At 35.8% G+C, this 20,137-nt stretch overlaps 1 protein-coding gene across 2 annotated transcripts; it reads right to left on the bottom strand.

The window, feature by feature from the left end:
- Positions 1-278: 278 nt before the first annotated feature.
- LOC113114834 (echinoderm microtubule-associated protein-like 2) lies at positions 279-18,953 on the bottom strand. Of its 2 annotated transcripts, XM_026281890.1 has the most exons (22): positions 18,709-18,953; positions 14,627-14,812; positions 14,227-14,353; positions 13,578-13,682; positions 9,623-9,651; positions 8,871-9,000; positions 7,829-7,978; positions 7,017-7,086; positions 6,188-6,298; positions 5,923-6,018; positions 5,137-5,271; positions 4,584-4,683; positions 4,207-4,361; positions 3,802-3,927; positions 3,370-3,501; positions 2,265-2,332; positions 2,022-2,110; positions 1,678-1,775; positions 1,491-1,578; positions 1,306-1,401; positions 1,023-1,153; positions 279-933 (listed from the first exon to the last, which is right to left on the bottom strand). In XM_026281890.1, exons 1-22 carry the CDS (start codon positions 18,776-18,778, stop codon positions 808-810), a joined length of 2,418 nt encoding a protein of 805 aa, XP_026137675.1. In that variant the 5' UTR covers positions 18,779-18,953; the 3' UTR covers positions 279-807. The 2 variants fall into 2 exon arrangements, with proteins under 2 accessions (XP_026137675.1, XP_026137676.1); XM_026281891.1 differs by lacking the exons at positions 13,578-13,682; positions 14,227-14,353; positions 14,627-14,812; positions 18,709-18,953 and adding an exon at positions 11,919-12,062.
- Positions 18,954-20,137: the final 1,184 nt, after the last annotated feature.

Genomic DNA, 20,137 nt, shown 5'->3' with positions numbered 1-20,137 from the left:
TTAAACTATATAATACACACACACACACACACACACACATACATAATATACATTAAATAATTATGACTGGTTTTGTGGTCCATGGTCAAATTAATATCAATTTTTATAACACATTAACTCACATACATAAATGTATGCACACACACACACACACCTCTATATATAGTAAATAATCAGTATTTAAATAATATTTATTTTGAATATTTAAGTCTAAATTGATGAATAGATATTCTAAAATGATGTGTTATTAGATCAACCCTCTAAAGATTTCAAGAAAATCCATTGCTATATGAGAAACTTTATTAACAAACAAAAGGCAAAGCACAGCTTAAGTTCACCCCTAGATATGCACCAAAAGCCAAGTGCCACAACATTATTATGCACTTCCAATATTAAAATACAACCTCCACTAAGTGACAGCATAATAGATTTCTATAGGCTTCCGCAACAGAAACAGCAGCTAAAACTCTTTAAATAGGCTTAAATAGTTTCAACAGTAGACAACATGCTTCTTCTCCAGCACCAGAGCTCCTTCTAGTGGTGATTCAACAAAGAGTACAATTCACTTTAGACTAGTGTTTGCCAGTTAGCACTGATTTAAGCTCAGCCTCTACCCCTCAAACAATCAGGTCATTGCATCTGGACCAGAGACAAAGCTGACTCTGTACCATAATGTAATGCAAAACCTAATAACATAGTACACAATACAGGCAAACAGGACAGCAGAAAAGGGAATTAGGCACAGTAGTGCTGCCCTCTAGTGGGCAGGAGTCTACAGTGAGGTTGCAGCAGGAGGCTCAGTGGTGACTAAGCGAGCACCCATTGAAGAATGCTGGTGTCCTTCCCACCAGTAGAGAGAAGATGACTGTCGTCATGGAGAAAGGCAACATTGGTCACATGGCTGCTATGCCCACCATAGACATGGCTGCAAGCCTGTGGATGAAGTGGAAAAAAAAAAGTTTTAGAAATACTAATTGGCCAGTGTTGAAAATAAAATGCAAAAAATAAAAAAAAACACTCACCCTTGGCTGGGAACAGGGGTTAGAGAACAAGTGCACTTTGCCAAAATCATCAGCTGAGGCAAGAAGCTTATTGTCATGTGACCTGCATACAGCATTAATGTCTGTGCCATCAGCACCTTCTGGCCAGATTCCTTGAAAAAAAAAATTAAAAAAAATGTAAAAATTTGATAATATCCAAAAAACATTATTTCAATATATCATAGCCATTTCCAGAATAACAATTAATAATGGATACCGAAGACATTGCTTTTTTCCGCTCCATATTATGTATAAGGTGACTTACCAAACACACTGAAACCCAGCACACAGGTGGAAGTGGCCCATTCTAGATTGCGCACTGCATCAGCACTAGTAATATGCTTCCCATTGGATGCTTCCCCTTTTTAACAGGAAACATAACCAGCCTTTAATACAAAGACATCTGAGCTTCATTTAATGACGAAGGTGTTAGGTGAGAAAACAACTCACAGAATAGGATCTCATAGTCGCCTGAGTTGGTTACAATAAACTGGCTGTCGGTGGACCAGTCGAGATGAGTGACAAAACTGGAGTGTCCCTACGGATTCAACACACAGCATTAAATGAGTGCTAATGGTCTCGAATTCATGACATTGATTAGAAACATATTTGGGATTCATTTTCTTGCAAAACTCACAGTGCATTTGCCAACTCGGCTGTATTTCCTGCCGTTCTCAGTAACAGAGTAGATGTAAACAAAGTTGTCGTGGGAAGCCACAGCAAGGTACGCACCATCTATGAAACAGAGAGGATGTGAGCGGCAATTTTGGACACATACACTATCAGTCACAAATCTGGGGTTGTTTTTTATTTATTTTCATTTAAATGTATTTTAAGTATGCATGTTAAATCAATGAAAAGTGATTAGTGGCTGCAAAAACTCAGTTTTGCCATCATGGCAATAGATTATATTTTCAAATATTAAAATACTAGGAATAGCTATGACTAATGGCTAAAAGCACAAAAGAACACTAAACACACCTGGAGAATATTTAACAACGGAGATGATTTCATTGCCGTCTGTATGCATAAAGACAAGATCACGGGTGTCAGTGTCCAGCACCAACCACCTGTAAGACAGGAGAACATTTTTTTTATCAATACTGAGGTGTCAAATTACAATATTTTAATTAAATATACGGTTAAGAAATGTTAAAGCTGTTAAATGTTTCAGGTTTGACATGTTAAGGAAGTCAAAATGAAAGTTCCCATGTGCAATCATACCTTCCTGTCATGGTGCCCACAGCAAGCACAGCGCCACTGGGATGAAATCCAACGGAACGTCCAGGGTCCTAGAATAATATATAGATACAATATAAAAAAAACTAAATAATTTTATATTTTATATTTATAATATCTGTATAGCAAAATATATGCATTTAATTTTTATATTTTAATATAAATATTAAAAACAATTCAAATAAATCACAAGTATGTTTCATACAATGTATCATTTTCACGTTTTTGAAGATAGACATGAATGTGCATGATACAAACCAAATTTTTTTAAATTCATGACTGAAAATATTTTGTAACATGATTTTGATGTGCCATTTACATGGTAATGCAATGTCTGATTTTAAAATGGGTTTTAAAGGATGAATTTTGAAATTTCATGTTTTCAAGTGATATATAACTTCTGATGATTTCTAAAATGTGATAGAGAAAAAGGAAACGAGGAAGTCTTATTTTTAAAAAAAGGTAAAAACTCCTTTTGTAATGTAGATTTCTGAGGGTGCACTCTTGTCATAAATTAATCTATTACTTTCCCTACATCATTTTTTACCAAAAATATTGGTAAAATATATATTTGGGAGTCTTAGACCTTTCCAACGATATATAGTTTGTCAAGATTAGATTAGATTTGATTGTAATATAGTATAGTCAACGTAGGCATCCCGTATACGGGACGGGGTGACAGTTAGCAGGTTAATTTTTAGATCTTAATATTAAAAAATAAAAATGAATATATGTCAGAAATATACAATGTAAAAAAGTAAATACACATAATAAAATATATTTCATGTCAAAAGACATTTTTTATTATTATTATTATTATTATGTGCATTCAGTTTTAATATTACAATATAAATATTACAAAAATTAAAATGTAAAATCTCTCATTCTCTCTCTCTCTCTCTATATATATATATATATATATCATAGCAGAACATTTAATAAAACATTTTTTTTAAAAGAGTCTTAAACAGTCATTTATCCTCAGAGTGAACATACAATATGCAAAATAAAACTAGCAAAGCAGATGGGATTGCTTTTGATGTTTTCATATTACAGCAGTGTACAAGTAAACACAGAGTTTCATGCAAACCTCAATGGCCTTGCTCCACAGAGGCAGATGGGAAGAGGTGTCCCAGAGATGGACTTGCTTGTCCTGACCACAAGTCACAAACTGCTCAGTACTGGGATGCACATCCAAGCCCCATAACTCATCAGTGTGACCCTTTCACAGAAAGAAAGGGTAAGAATGGAGATTTTGGTCCAGGAGGCCATGTCCTGTACTGATTACTTCTGGACAGGTAAAACTGATTATTGTGGTGTAACCTAGTTCAGAAAAAAACTGTTGCTATGTTACATCTGGTCTCATCCTGTTAAAGTGGAAGTTTTCTGCCCACTATAAGCTGCAATATGGTCCAGGCCATATGTTCTTTATAACCTAAGGTCTGGCTACAAAAAACTGAGGAAACAAAGATATTCGGCCAAAAGGCATTTAAACACTCTGTCATATAATCTGTCAACATACCTGAACAATGGGAGTAAGGGACCCAGAGAAAGAGCCCCGCAGAACAGCGTTTCGAGTCGTTCCCACAAACAACTCGTCCTGTTTTCCTTCAGCTAGAGTGCGGACGGGCCCAAAAGCCTCGGGAACCTGATTACACACAGAGAAATATATTAAGGAACATGTAATCTGTACATCTCAGCTAAAACACGATTAGCACAAATTGTTCTGAGTTAAGCGAATTCAGTGCTGATGTAGCTGGATCTGATAAATAACACAAATTAATGCCTAGATTACATTTCAGTACTAGAAATATGATAACATCCAAACAATAAAAGCCGTATTAGAGAGTAAATGGAGTGTCTGGATTCCATTATGAATGTCAGTAAAGCTTTCATTTGTTTTGTTAGAACAAGACTACCACTTCACCTCAATTTCACTCTTTTTGCGGTAATCATGGTCCCACAACAGCACCCTGCGGTCTTTTCCTCCACCTGACACCAGCGTTCCATCTTTCAGCACACACAGAGAGAAGATTCCACCCTCATGTGCTCCTGAAACCACCTGGCTGATCCGGTTTCCACCTTTAAATCAAGAGTTCATCACCAAATCATAGGCTGCACCGAGGGAGTATCTCCAACAGCAGACAAACAGATGGATGTACTGCCTTTTTCTGATTGCCAGTAGATAAAAACGTGGATTAAATGTAATTTATTTCTTAAAAATGTGCCACCTGAATAAATATAGTGGCAGAGCAAAACAAAAAAAAACACTTTACATGTTTAATAGCATAATTATTTCCTGACCTTTTGCCCAGATGTAAATGTTTCCGCTAGAATCTCCAGTGATTGCATCTCCGTTCCCAGCAAAAGCGACACAGAGTACATACTTGGGTTTTTCATGTTTCTGAAAGCGCACCAAAAATAGGAATACATTAAATAAAATTATTATAAGATAATAAAATATTTTTGTGCCATAGGGATTTAGAATGCAACTTTATTGTATTATATAAGAAATACATTTAAATAAAATATGCACTCAAGAGCATCATCCTATGTTGACTTTTTTTTAAAAGTGATTTAAAATAAATACAAATAAAGTGAATTAAATTGAATTACACTAAAATAAAAAAGAACTGGAATGCAACAAAACAAGAATTTAAAATAAAATAAACAGAAATTTAGAATCTAACTAAAAAAAAAAAAAAAAAAAAAAAAAAAAAAAAATTATGTATATATATATAAAAAATTAAATTAAAAATAAATTAAAATGAACATTTCGGACACAGTTAATCAAGTCGGATCACTCTGTGCTGTTTTTGTATTTCAGTCGGAATACAGAAAAATAAATGTTGAAAACCTCAAACAGTCCCTGGCGTTTTGTAAGAGTATTCCCTTCCATTGTCCAAAAGTTGATGTGGGACTTCCCGCAGGTGACAATAAGGTTGGCCTCCATGGGGTGGAAGACAGCACCCAGGACTGAGTCATTGGAACACTGCAAAATCGTGGGTGAATATTTTACACAAAATATTATGCATTCTTCATTTCATGATGTGGCTTATTTCATTACTTCCCAATAAGCATGTATGTATATATATGTGTATATATATATATATACACACATACACATCGGTGATAACTGCACACTAGTAAAACAATCACATTTTTTGCACTCATGATGATTTTAGCATTTTAAACAAATTTAAATTATTTTAAATCTACCTGAAACAGCCTGAAATGTAATATGTAATAATTGATTTGATCTATTGAGAATTGTTTGGATCGTGAAATGTGGGTATTACATAATAGGGTAGAGCCCGGCAACTGGAATAGAAGGGGTTAAAAAATAAGAGAGATTGGTGATGTTAGGACAGTAATTTCCTAGGTAGTGCAAATCATTACAGTACAAGATTAAGAGAACAGTGCAGATGTCAAAAAGACGTCATAGTGCAGGGTTTTAAACCACTTGGTTTGTGAACACTCAGCTTTCTGTTATTGATAGATAAATCACACAAGACACACTATGTCAGGAAGCTGTACATTATTAGGTCTAGTATTGCTGCATTATATTAACTTCTCAGTTTACACACACAAAACACACACACTCTCTTTCTCTCTCTTCATACAGCATGTTGCCTTGCCTCACCTTAACCTCTGCCAGTTGCTTTTCTTTCTGCCAGTCCCAAACAGACAAAATGTGGTCATTTGCATCATCAACCGCACACAAATGAGCACCGCCATTCTGTGAAGAGGAGGGGTATTATATCCATGTAAAATACAATTGTTCATTCAGCCATTTATCATTGTTCAAACATTCATTATCTACACCCATTGTGCAGATTTCTCATATGTCGTATGGTATCAAAGCACATCGATTATTTATCCAGACCAGAAAAAAAAGCAAAGCTTACTGATTTTGAGAAGGCAACGCAGGTGACAGCTCGGTCAATCACTCCTGCTCCGATCACATGAAGAGTGTTTAAACTGACAGAGTCCCACACACGGACATGAGGCTGCAAGGCCTGATGGGAATATAAATATTGAGATATATGCTTATGATTGGAGCATCTCTACAACAGATTAAATGAACATTTCACATAAAAATAATCATTCATTATTTACTAATTTTATTTACTCATTTACTCACTACAGTTCAAAAGTTTGGGACAGTACGATTTTTACAAATTGTTTGGTTGTTGCTCACCAAGAAAGTAAAGATACAGTAAAAACAGTAATAATTGTGAAATAATATTACAATTTAAAATAACAACTTTATTTTTATTATATTTTAAAATGAAATTTATTCCTGTGATGCAAAGCTGAATTTTCATCAGCTATTACTCAAGTCTTCCGTGTCACATGATCCTTCAGAAATCATTCTAATATATGGGTCTAGTGCAATCATTTCAAATTATTTTCCATGTTTAAAACAATTCTGCCTCTTAATATTTTGTAAATACCATGACACCTTTTTGAAAGAATTCTTTAAGGAATAAAAACTTATACAGAATACTTAAACATTATACATTTTGGTCACTTTTGATCAATTTAATGCATACTTGCTGATTAAAAGTAAAATCTTATGGCTATAATTCATAAAGCTAACACACTTTGTAAAATGCTAAAACTTTAAGGTAAATTGTGATCACAGTGGTTTTGTTTCTGATCACACCGAGGACTGGTTCAAGCCACAAGATCAACAAATCAATATACTGCTAGAGAATGTAAATGTAAACTAACTTTGCCTTCTTTGGATGTTCCGGCAACTTGTCCTGTTGCTATGGTGACCATGTCTGGATGGATGGCCAAACTGCAAAGAGAGCATTGTCAGGATCAGTTCTTGTCAGAAATGATTTCCCATCTCTCTCGCCCTCTCATTAGCCAAACAGTAAATGAATGCAGACTGATCCCAGAAAACACAGTAAACAGGCTGCAACTGTTTTGCAAACCAGCAGGGATTCTGACAGTCACAGAGAGAGCATTTCAGTGTTATTTTAATTAGTGACAAATGCCAATTAACTAATATTTCAAAACACATACAGTAGCATGATGCTGGTCTTACAGCAGAAGAGATCTACATAAAACGGTTAAAAGTACAAGCATTGCCTTGCAGCCAAACAGAAGAGGAAAAAAAAATAAAACAGGTCAGGTTTGATTGCAGCATTTGTATTTGAATATCCTGCAGGATTCATTTATCTTGAAGATAAGAATCTGTTAAGAGAGCAAGATCTGCCCCTAAAAATGCAAATTTGCTCAGAAACTGACAACACTTCCTGAGTACATTGGCTCTTTTGCTGAATGATAGTGCAAAGTATTTGCTCGTGTAGATGATAGCATAGTGATAACATCTCAGGGACCTTTGAACAATGACCTAGTTTAAGAATAATCTACATATGAAATTGGAAGTGTTTATTTTCCCTGTATGACATCAATGTTGGACTGATTTCTCTCCTGTAGTAGTTCGACCAGTGCTTTTAATATTAATTAACAGTTCACTAAATGACCAAAGGCATGTGGAAACCATCTTAAAAACCAATATAATGTATATTTACCACTTGACATCATCATTATGGCCCAGATAGTGTCTTTGTTGCTGCTCTTCTACATTGTAGAGCACCACTACGGAAGCATTGAAGTACACAATCTCTCCCGTCGGCAGCAGATAGAGGTTGGAACGGCAGTCTCTTCCCCTATAGCCGTAACTAACAGAGTGCGTTAAGAAACAAAATAACATTTCCATAGACCGCGGTAAATGACCAAAGATGTGTGCTATTAAATTGACACTACATTTCTGTACAGTCTCTTTTGGTTTTCAATTCTAATTAGAAAATTCGCTCAAATTTACCTTTAAAGTCACTGATGCATTTTAATTATTAATAGAACTTGAAAATCGGAACTCATTAACTAAATTAATTTTCATTGTTGGCTATTATTGCAATACTTATTTCATTTTCTTTATTGGTTATTCTCATTTAAAAATGATAGCTATAAATTAAAGACTAGACTGGAAGCAACTCACATATATAGTCTCCTTTTTTCCCCTTTACTTTAAAATTCAAAATGTAACAATTTAATAGAATCATTTAAAAACTGAACAACTAACTTCAGTTACATTTAAAGGAGACCTACAGTATTATGCCCCATTTAACAATATGTAGTATAAGTCTCAAGTATCCCCAGAATGTGTCTGTGAAGTTCCAGCAGAAAATACCCCACAGATCATTTATTATATCATTTTGAAAATGAGTGGAAGCAGAAACGATATTTTGGTGCATGCCTCTTTAAGTGCAGATGAGCTGCTGCTCCCCGCCCCCTTTTACACAATACATACTCTGCTAAAAACATCTGTTTGGTTTGGATTATCATGTCTATCCTGCTGAAATCATCCATTTAAACCATATTCGTATAAACCTCTGATATACGTTTTTTGGAGCACACACATGTGAAGCACTCACAGAAACGGCTGTCACATTGCATGTCAGTACTAAACTAAGTTCTTTCATTTCTTTTTGCGCTTAAACTGTCAGATAAAAGTTTGTTAAAAACACATGAATTACAAAAACCTTTAAAAAAAAAAAAACTTCACAAGGATACACCCACTGAAGTTTTAGCTTGCGCTCTGGCAGCGCCACCTTCTGGTCAAGGCTGTAGCTTTCCCTCAGCTGGTCTGGAATATGCATGGTGATTGGACGTCCACGTATGAACATCCTCACGTAACCATCCTCTGTTCAAGAAGAGCAAAACATAAGCGGCCAGATAGAAACGAGCAGAAATGTAAGGTATTGTTAGGTTTGTTAGGCTCTACTGACAGAACGGTGTTCATTTAGAGACCCATTACAACACGTGACTACAACATGATGGCTTTATGGCCATACAAAATGGTTTTTAGCTGTAATGCAGAGGATAATGCAATCCGGTCAGGCTGTTTTATAAGGTTAATTTCCCATAACAATTTCCTCATTGTCTCTAGTTAAACAAAGATTAACAAATTTTACATACACATAGATATAAAAAATATATGCCTTTCCTCAAGTGGAAAAGTAAACTGCAATTGAATAAAAAACTAAACAATCAAATGTTTATTGCAAAACTTACTGCCATGGTTCTTATGTATAAGTGTTATTTTAATTTTATTTATACTACAGTATTTATTAATATTTTGGATTAACGTTAAATTTTAGTAATTTTATCAGCTTTTTTCAGTTTTAGTAAGAGCTATTTCAATGAACTTGCTAGTTGCTAGTCCCACATAAAACACTAAAGGAAAAAAGACCAAAAACCAAACACGTATTAATCCTGAGCTCTTGTTTTATGAATACTTTAAAAAGAAATTGACAAAAACTTACCAGCATTGAGGGTGCACTCTTTGGTTTTGCTGAAAGAACAAGGAAAAGAGATTTCTTTCAGTTGTTCATCCCTTCAAAGACTATAAGCCAGACAAAAGGGCCACAAAAGTTAAACAAAAACTTTCTAAAAACATTTCTGAAAAGTTTGTTTGCTGTCTTTGACCTGTGCTTTGTGAGAGGACGACTAATTCATTGAGCTCATCTATTAATCCTGACTTTTATGTGGACTCTCACAGAGGTCTGTTTAATGGAGAGAACACTGAATTAATGTGACAGGATCAAACGGGCCCCAAAACGGCTTTCCATTTTAGTACAGGCAGTTTACATGACTCAACAGATTCTGGGGAGGTTCCAGGACTGTAGGGGATTTATCATTAAAAACATACAAACAGACAAAACTGCTACACTGGATGCTTTCAGTAAAAAAGAAAGGGGAAAAAAAGAAAAACAAGTTCTGTTTGCGTCTGAGTGTGCGTGCATTCTTTAACCACACAGTTTTCTACTTCCTGTTTGCTGATGCATGTCTGTCACGATTGATAGCCTGAGACGCAATAAATGAGACCCATCAATTCAGTACTATTTGCTAGAATATGTTTGTAGGACTCAACTATACTCATGCGATTAGAACTGACAGCCATCAGCGTCTCTGGCTGAAAAAATATGAGATTTTATGTAAAGGGGAGACAGAAGGATCGTGGGTGCAGATGAATAGAAATGCTCCCACAATGATCTGCTTTTGTCCATGCAGTCCTGCAGAAACCATCCAAACGCTTCATTAAAGAAAAACTTGAACCAAAGCAGGTCTCATCTCTAATAACCCCTTTTCAGAGTGGAATACTGTAGACAAAATTATACAATACTGACATATTTTTTAATATATATATATATACATATATATATATAAAATGCCAGATGTGAAACTAAATTCTTACATTTTTCTAATTTTTATATTAAATATTTAATTTTACTAAGCTGCTTTTTCTCGCATTTTTATTGGGCAAACAGTGTCATTTGCAGCATCATGTGTCAAATGAATTGTCCATATCTCTGTAAAACTGCTTCTGTAACAAAAAACATTGAGATCAATCGTTGTGTTCATCGTTTTTTCCATTTATATTTAGATGTAAAGAATAGTTTTCGTAAGTGTCACCATATTGAGTTCTGGAAACAGAACCTTTAGGTAAATATTCAAATATTACACAAAACAGGTAAAATATTTGGATTGTGCATGTGCCTTCACAATTCAGTTTGAACCATGAATTAGCCACTTTTTTACTCAGTGGACGTTTATTTTGAAACATGTTTATAACCAACATCATGATTATTGTAAAATAAATTTATTTCTATTTATAAAGGGGATTTTAGGAACATTTCAGGGCTCCACACACCTGATTTAAGGTCATGACGCACAAAATGGCAGCTGAGCTAGCAATAAAGCCATATTCTAATTAGCACGTACTGGAAAAATCTATTTTACCAATAATCACTCTAGGCTGTGTAGCAACCATAACTCAATATGATGCTGTAAGCATGTGCAACTAATGTGCTTGACCTCAAAGAAGCCTTAAACTAATGCACAGACTATGCACACACCCATTCATACCACACAGCATTGATGACGTGTTCCAATTTGACATTTCATGTCTTTTATACATTAAAAACACAGCACGCAATGTATCTCTATGGATTATACTGAATTGCTTAGAAATTGATTCACTAAAAGGAAGTTCTCTGGACATGATGTCCTTCCTTTAAATCCGACTGTGTTTGTGTGTGGCAGTTGGTGGTGTGCATGTTTAATACATGCAACCTAGCAGCAAAAACTAACAATATCTGTCTCAGATTGCACTAAAGCAATTATTAAAACCTGTGCATTATATGCAACATATATACAACCTGAATGGAAGCTGAATGGATAGCTTTCATGTTCATGATAATCAAACCCAGATGGAAAACATGCACATTTTGTGACTCATAAAATGTTGCATAAAATTTACAAAACTGAAGTCTTGCAACAGCAAAGTAAAATCGATATGCAAAAAGATGTCAGATTCTAGAAAGCTATGCTTTTAAAGTTTATTGTTCCCATTCGGAAAATTAAAACACAAACTCAGCACAGGTGCGTTCGCTTTGTTTTTCGTCAGAAGCCATGATGCTGTGAATATTCCTGTTTGCCTACCTATGTTTGCTTTGTTGTGGGAAGCTGAAAGCAATTCCATTATCAGTCTCACCCTAAAACTACCAAAAGTTTTTCTTTTGAAGACCTGAAAGCGCTTAACAAGAACTTCAGCTTTACCTGGTCGACTTCTTCATGTTGTTTGTCCCGTTATTCCGTCTAAGTGCTAGCTGGAATTTGCAGAAGCGTCAGGCAAAAGACTGAGTTCCTTGTTTGAGTTAACTTCAGCTCTGCAGGAACATGGACCTCGCTAACCAATGGCAGGACACTTCCTTAGCATGCATGACAGCCCATTTTTGGCTGACCACACCCCCTGTGCTTCAGTGCAGTAATATGAAGCACTCTGTGGTCAAGATACTGTTTCAGTGGTAAGTGTGTCAACCAAGTGACTTTGCACGGTTGCCATGCACCATACAAAGTTTGATCACAAAGAATCATCGTGGTATATAAAAAACACTACTAACGTGTCTAATCTGCCATACAAACATCCTGCAGGTGCATGGTGGGAAACTTGTTGGAACTGATACTTAACCCTTTATAGACTGAAGCTTTCATTAAGTAATACTTTGTGATAACAACAAAGGCTTAGGCTACTGGGCTTATTGGAATGTTTCTTCACTCAAATGTAGTTTTACATAATTCTTTCCATCTTGAAAACATGTTAGAAAAATACTCAATAGAATTTAACACTATATTAAGTGGTAACATGGTTAATGGATTTCTGTTTATTAATTTTTAATGAGTTTTTCAGTGGGTGTTATACAGCTCTGATAGGATCTCAGTCAATAACACTTATATCGACAGATGTCTAACCTGAACATCAATGCTTAAACTGGAAATCCATGTATTCGAATTATAAATTATTTATCACTATTTGATCACATTCTTCCTAAGCTTTCTTGCTGTATGCACGAGTACACTAATTAGTTAAAATATCTTTCTTATTAAGAAACGCTCAAACCTTTATATGAAATATTATTTCTTTTCAATATGAAATATGTTCACAATTTAAAATAATTGTTTTCTATTTTAGTATATTTCAAAACGTAATTTATTTCTGTGATGGCAAAGATGAATTCTCAGCAGCCATTTCTCCAGTCTTTAGTGTCACATGATCCTTCAGAAATCTGCTCAAGAAACATTTCTTTATATTATCAATGTTGAAAATGTTGCTGCTTACAATTTTAGTGGAAAACATGATACATTTTTTTTTTCTGAATGAATTAATGAATAGAAAAAAATAATACCAAGCTATTTGAAATATAAATCCTTTGTAACAATATATATATCTTTACTGTGACTTTTAAGCAATTTAATATATATATTTTTTTTTACTTTATTGTAACAGTGGTCAGAGCTATGTCTGAATCAGAAGACACAATGGTAACCTAACAATTGCTAATTTTTTTAAATTCTGAATAAAGGTGCTTCCTGACGTTTTGTATACTGTACATTTTTAATTCAAATCAGCAGTAAAATGACAATGATATCATGCATGGTGCTGATTTAGCTCAAAACATGATATAAAATGGTATTTTACAAACGGTTTTCTATGGATGGTCCACCTCTTCCCCTTACACCGTCTCTGGTGTTTTGCTGACCACAGGTCTGGATTTGTCTTTCTTCTAATTAGACACTGAGGTAACATCTATTTTTAGCTCTTTTGACGTCTTGTTCTAGACTTAAGGTTCGGAGGGAAGGAGAAGAACTGAAATTTGATCTCTTTGTATAGAACAATCCACGAGTTTAATGCACTTTATTTAGATTTAGAAAAGGTACCCGTCTCTCTTTCCACATGTTGAGCTGCTGGATGAGGTGGTTCTGCTGCGGGAGTCTGCCATCTCTTTCTTCACCATGGACAGGCGTTCTGTAGACATGCTCTTCCTGACACACCGGGACAAGAGCATGAGGTGGAGAAGAATGAGTGAGGCACAATGCAGAGGGCAGGAAAGAAAGACATCAAAGAAAAGAATTTTTCACAATATTTCATTATAATTGTATACTATTTTACCAAGTAGTATTGAAGTATATGCTGATATTGTAGTAAACAGGGAGTATGACAGTATGTTATTTACAGATTATGTCAGTCTAGACGTATTAAACAGACATCACATTACAAATTATTAATATTAATTATGAATTATTATATAAACTATTATTATACTACAACTATTTATTATTAATTCACCATACATGCATAAGATACTTCATTATACCTAGCGATCCTGTAAAATAAAAGGGCCAAGTAATTTTTTACTCTATATCATCACCTTGAGGTAGAGAAGTAATACTGAATTAATGTTGTTGGTGTGGAAAAAGAAACATATTTTCAACACGTATGATACCAGCATGTCTTCTAATAAATTGGATTTGAAAAGTAATGAGCAATAAATATATATTACAAGATTGTCTTGCGTATAACTCCCACCTTTTGATAGACATCAGCACCTCCTTTTTCGGAGAGGAGGGAGAGGAAGGATAGCCACTCAAGCGTTTTGTTTGCACATAGCCATTTGTCAGTGGCTTGGATGGCAGAGCTTGCAGTATCTGCCGCACTTTATCAGGAAGGAAGAAACACAGGAACACAAGTTATCATCACATGCAAATTATCTCCACCTCCCACATGGAAACTTTTTATGTAACCACTATTTTATGCATTACAATATATCCCTGTAGCTCTTAGGGTTGAATTATCTTAATAGAACATAGGATGCGAACACAAAGTAAGAACACTGTAAGTTGCTTTAGATAAGTATCTTTCATTTGGCGGTTTTCTAGGCTCTAAAGACATGATGGCAATAAGCAGAGGGTCATGATGAAGCACTGACCTTTAGTAGGTCCACCTTTCTTGCTGCTGGCCTGTGTGATCTCCTCACAGCAGCCCAGCCTTCTCAAAGCATCCGCCAGTGCCGCCTTCATCAGCTGAATCTCATCCTCCTGCAGCTGCACCCTCTGCTCCAGGTGAGAGATACGGTCATCCATCTCCATCCCACTCCCGGCTGACACATTATCATCTGAAAGAGACAGACAGAGAGTTATCGTATAAGACTTTGTAGAGTTTATCCATATCTGTAAAACTTTTTCTTCTGTGGAATAAAAAAAAAAAAGATATTCTTGTGCGCCAAAGACAAAAGTCATATAGGTTTTGAAAGACACGAGTGTGAGTAAATAGCCCCTTTCACACTGCAATTCCGGCAAATACACGGGTAATATGTCCCGGCTATTGCTCCCAGGTAGCTAGATTTTGCCCCTTTCACACTCCCATGATTACCCGGAATATGTGCATGCTTTCACAAACAACCCGTAAAGGTCCCGTAATGACACGTGACATCACGGCGTGACGTGTAATGTCTACGAGTGGAAAACATAAGGCCAGTTAAACTTTCACTTAAGCTGGCGAACGATCTCAGAGTCAGCAAGGATTTGTTTTTTTTTATTATTATCAGAAATTGAATCTTTGATATATATATATATATATATATATATATATATATATATATTACCTACAATTCATTGTGTGGGCCCAGATATTGTGAAAACTTTATGTTAAAAATAAATACAAAAATAACAAGCTAAAGTTATTATGAATGGGGTTTCAGTTTACATCTTGATTTTTGCATTTAAATTAAGTTAGAATATTTACAATTTACTATTAATATATGAACATTTTAATTTAATAAAATATATTACATTAAATCATCCTGATGTCCCTTGAAAGTTTTTCAGGGCCCCCTGGTTGAGAAATACTACTTTAATTTTTTTTTTTTTTACATTTTTTTATTTATTTATTTAATACAATTTTGATAGAGCCTGCAGAAAGAATTTGGTTCAAAAAGTTACCCCATTTACCCTAAAGTGGAAAGTCCATTTTAAATTTACAATATTTGCTAGGATACCTGTCATTTCATACATCCACTATAACAACACTGGGATCTAGTTAGTTGTAAGTAATTGAAAAAAGTAGTAGTTCAAAGAAAACCTTGTTTGCACGAATAAAAATGTGTACATTTTTGAAACACCTGTGATATATATTTATCCATCAAAATGTGTTCTTACCACAAAAAATCCATTAAAATCACAAAAAAAGAAAAGAAAAAAACCGAAAGCCTAAGCAAACAATTGAGAAAGTTTAAAATGGTAACAATGCTCATTCACTGTGGCAGCCATCAAATTGGTTTCATTTAAATATACAAATTATAAATATCCACAACAAACAAAACAAAAATGAATTTTGTAGTCAAATTTTTTTTTAATTTAGCTCCTCAATATTTCAGATAAAACAGTGGCTCCTTGTCTCTGTTTCTATCTCAAGGGCAATGCAGCGGGCTCCACACTAACTGTGCATATATCATAAACCTCTTTTAGTGCCTGCACTGCTAACACTTGGAGATCACAGCTGTAAAGCAGCTTCAGCAGGTGGTGAGCACATCAACTGAAATATAAAAGTGAAAGAAAAAAATGGGAGGCAAAGGTGGAAGGTGAGAAGAAAGCAGGATAAAGCTGAATAGTGATGCTGGAAGACAAAAGCAGTCTGGAGGAAACCGGATGCTCTGTGACCGAGCGTTGAAATATTCATCATCCCGCTCTGCTTGTACTCCCCACCTACCTGCCATTCCAGTAAGTACTATGTCCACCTGCCAGTCACCCGCTCGGACAGCCTGATCCTCTGCAGCTCTCTAGGGGGTTCCTAAAGGTGCCAAACACCTCCCTGGCCAAGGTTTCTTTCTCCCACCTACCCCGTGGCTTGCTGGATGGCTGATCCCTTGTCTGGACCACCCTTTCTCACCCTCCCCCACCCCTTTACCACTCTCGCTGTGTGTAAAGAGTAGAAGGGTGATGTTTGTAACAGGACACTGATTCCCGTCTCCTATGCGGTAGAAAACTGCTGGTGGTGCTGTTGGCTGAGAGAGAGACAGCTTTGGCTCGACTCCAGACCTGTCTGATGCATCGGCCAGGCACCACCAGGAAGTGCACTGACCAGCCTCTCCACCAATGGGACGCTGAAGTGTGTACGTGCACTTGAAGATTTATGACTAGTTGCTTTATACCCCTAGGGCGCATGCTCATTTTCTTAATCAATACGATTGACATTAGGGATTTTTACTGTACAAATTGAATTGCTAATATCATGGCCTGAGCCCAGATAGCTATGCAGAACCAATGTAAACCATCTAACTGTACAACACCGACAGACACTCTCTCTGACCCAGGCTCATCTATATACCGTCTACACATCCATCTGTCGTCCAGCCAAACCATCTGTCGCAGAAATTGCCCTACTGAAAAAACCCAAACAATTACCACTATGTACACCGATACCTATCCTTGAGAGAACCTGTAATTCACAAGAACGAAGAGGAAATAGTCGTTTCTAAGTGACAACAACAACAAGCTGTGCACAATGGGTATAGCATGAGGATGCCATAGTGATAATATTGATTGTTGATTGTGATTGATTGTATATTAAATTCAACATTTTATTAAATCATTTTAACTGTCTTTATCTATTTTATATATACAGTTTTATATATTTGTTAAATGTTTTCTTTTATGTTTGCACTGGCCATATATATTGTAATAAATAAAGATAAATATTTATAACATTTAAAGATATTGAACTGTATTTTGTATCAGTGGTTCTCAAATAATGGACCACAACACAAAATTAGTGACAAGTCTGTTCTTCAGCACTAGGGGAAAAATGTTCAATGGAAATAATAAAATGCAACTAACCATATAATCATTAAACTAGGATAGCAAACTCAATAGGCTTATTCTCGCTAAAAAGGAGGAGAAACATCTTGTCTTATCCACATCTTTTTCCGTTGAGGTCAAAGGCCATGTGTCCAAACAGACTTTATTATATTTTGATCCACATTCATCAGCTGGTAGATTGGCTAATACTAATGCAATATTCAGAACAATGTTTTAGACACGTAAAATCACATTTCTGCTGTTGTTTACAACAACATGCATTTATAAAATTGTCAGACATGATGCATATTATTTTTTTCTGCATTTCTCTTCTTGAGCTTGCTTGCTAATCTAAACTAGGTGTTTCATAAACCTGCCATTGTATAGAAGAGATATTGTTTGCTCTTTGAGAAATCACTTTTGCTTTGGATAAAAACGTCTGCTAAATGCTTGAATGTAAATGCAATGTTTTCATGATAAAACTACATCATAGTCAAATTCGGTGCTCTGCTCGTTCACAACTTGACTGTGTAAAATATGGCTGCTTTGTAAATAAAAATATTTGGGTTAATGTTTGTTAATGATTGAAATGCTACCAACAGACAAGATGTTTGTTTACTACTGAGCTTTATCACTACGGATACACTGTATCCAGGTAAATCCATCTTAATAGGTGCATAATGTTATACACTTGATTACTAGATCACAATAAACAAGTACATTCTTTCCACCAAAACATTATGCATAGCTGAAATCAAATAACAAAGGCCCAGAGAATCAGACTGAATCAGGATAAAAGGCTCAAAGCGTATCACCAAATGAAAAATGTAAACACACGAGAAATCTCATACTGAAATTCTCCTTATATTTACCAAGAGACTGAATCTCTGAGTAACGTTAGATGTTCATTCTACCTTGGCACTGATCCCAACCGCACATATGCGATAAGAAAATGTCTTTAATTTGCATGTAGGCTATATAAAACTGATCATAATTTAAACAAATGTCTTCATCAATGACAACACTGTTTCTTTTGTTGGAAGAGCCAGACCGACACGTCAATAACATTACACTGCTGGAATGTTCATGTAAAAACTGTTTAATATCAAATACAAAATTCGCTTACGTTATCGACCTGCGTAATGAAAACAACCATCCCGTGAGGCGCTCTAGCGCATTCATTATGAATGCCGAGTCAAGTCGCTGCCAAACTTACCGTTGCAATACCGAAGCAGAAGCGTGTTCGTGTCACACAGGTTCCCACATGAAGCGACTCGCTCCGACATGTCCTTCTTCTGATCCGTTCCTTTATTGTCTCTTTTAAATCACCGGTCCCCAGATCCGCCTGGCCACTTTCCGGACATACGAGTGAGCCTTCGCTAACGTTACCTCTTCACCGAGCAACCGACGACAACCTGTGCTGCCTGCGTTTCTATAGCAACAGCCTCACCGCTGATCTGCTACCCAGAGGGAACAAGAGAGCATGTTTACTCTCGGAGTCCTATAATATTCAGTCACTACTTTCACCTTGAGCATGATGAGTATATATTTAGATAGGTTAGTCAAATTAGCAAGGCCTGAGGGGGCAAAGGCTACAAAGATATCTGACTATTGTGCACAGGTATGAAAGAGATGAATAGATCATTATTGTCTCGTGTCTCCGGAATACAGATATTTATCTTGGGAATTTATTAGCTAATAATGGTGGTGGTGTCACGAAGTACCATGTCCATGACAAGTCAAGCAACTGTTTTTATATTCTCTAACAGTAGATGGCGGTGTAGGTATGATTAAAACATATAAACACCTAATGTTTTTGTAGGCCTAGGCCAGTGGTTTTCACACCTTTCCATGAAGACCCCCTGCACTGTCTACCTATATATCTGACACACCCACCTCAGGTCTTACAGTCTCCACTGATGAGCTGATTAGCTGAATCAGATCTGATAGATGAGGGAGACGTACAAAATGTGCAGGCTGTCCAAGACAGTGTTGTAACCTATTTGGACAGCGAACACTAAGTGTCCCATAACATTTTAAAGCGCCAGCGCCACAAAATCCAAGTTGCGACTGAATATTAAATGATAAAATTAAACATAAATAAAAAAAAAGTTTTTAAGCAGTCTCTTACAAGGTGGTGATGATAAAATTGAGATAATTATTAGAGGGACGCAAAACATTTTAAAGAAAAAAAAACATTAGTAAATAATTTTTCTCAAAAATATTATTCTCCAAATCTTTTGAGAGATTAGGCCTGCCCTGCTGGGCGCCATCTCTGGAGATGAGCCAATTTACCGTCTTGGCACGACCACCAGAAATCTTATAGATAAATCATTAATGACTAGTGATATTACCTTACGTCGTCTTGAACCATGCCCTCATAAAATGTAAGCAACTATGTCGCGTATCCAGTGTTTCTTTCGACTGTTTAGATTCAGAGCTAGCAATGTCCGATTCACGATTGAATCACTCTATTGATTCGGTTCAATTTCATGAAATGTGTACACGCTTGGCGTGATGGCTTGAATTGGACCGCGATTCAGTGTGAATAATGTGAAAGAAAACTACTAACTTTAAAATACCACAAAATTGTCAAACCTGCAACTACTATCCTTTGCCAGCGATTAAGAAAAACCTTTAAGTTT

This window comes from Carassius auratus, chromosome 15, assembly GCF_003368295.1.
Source record: "Carassius auratus strain Wakin chromosome 15, ASM336829v1, whole genome shotgun sequence".
Lineage (NCBI taxonomy): Eukaryota > Metazoa > Chordata > Actinopteri > Cypriniformes > Cyprinidae > Carassius > Carassius auratus.
This window is presented reverse-complemented; position numbering and strand designations above follow the sequence as displayed.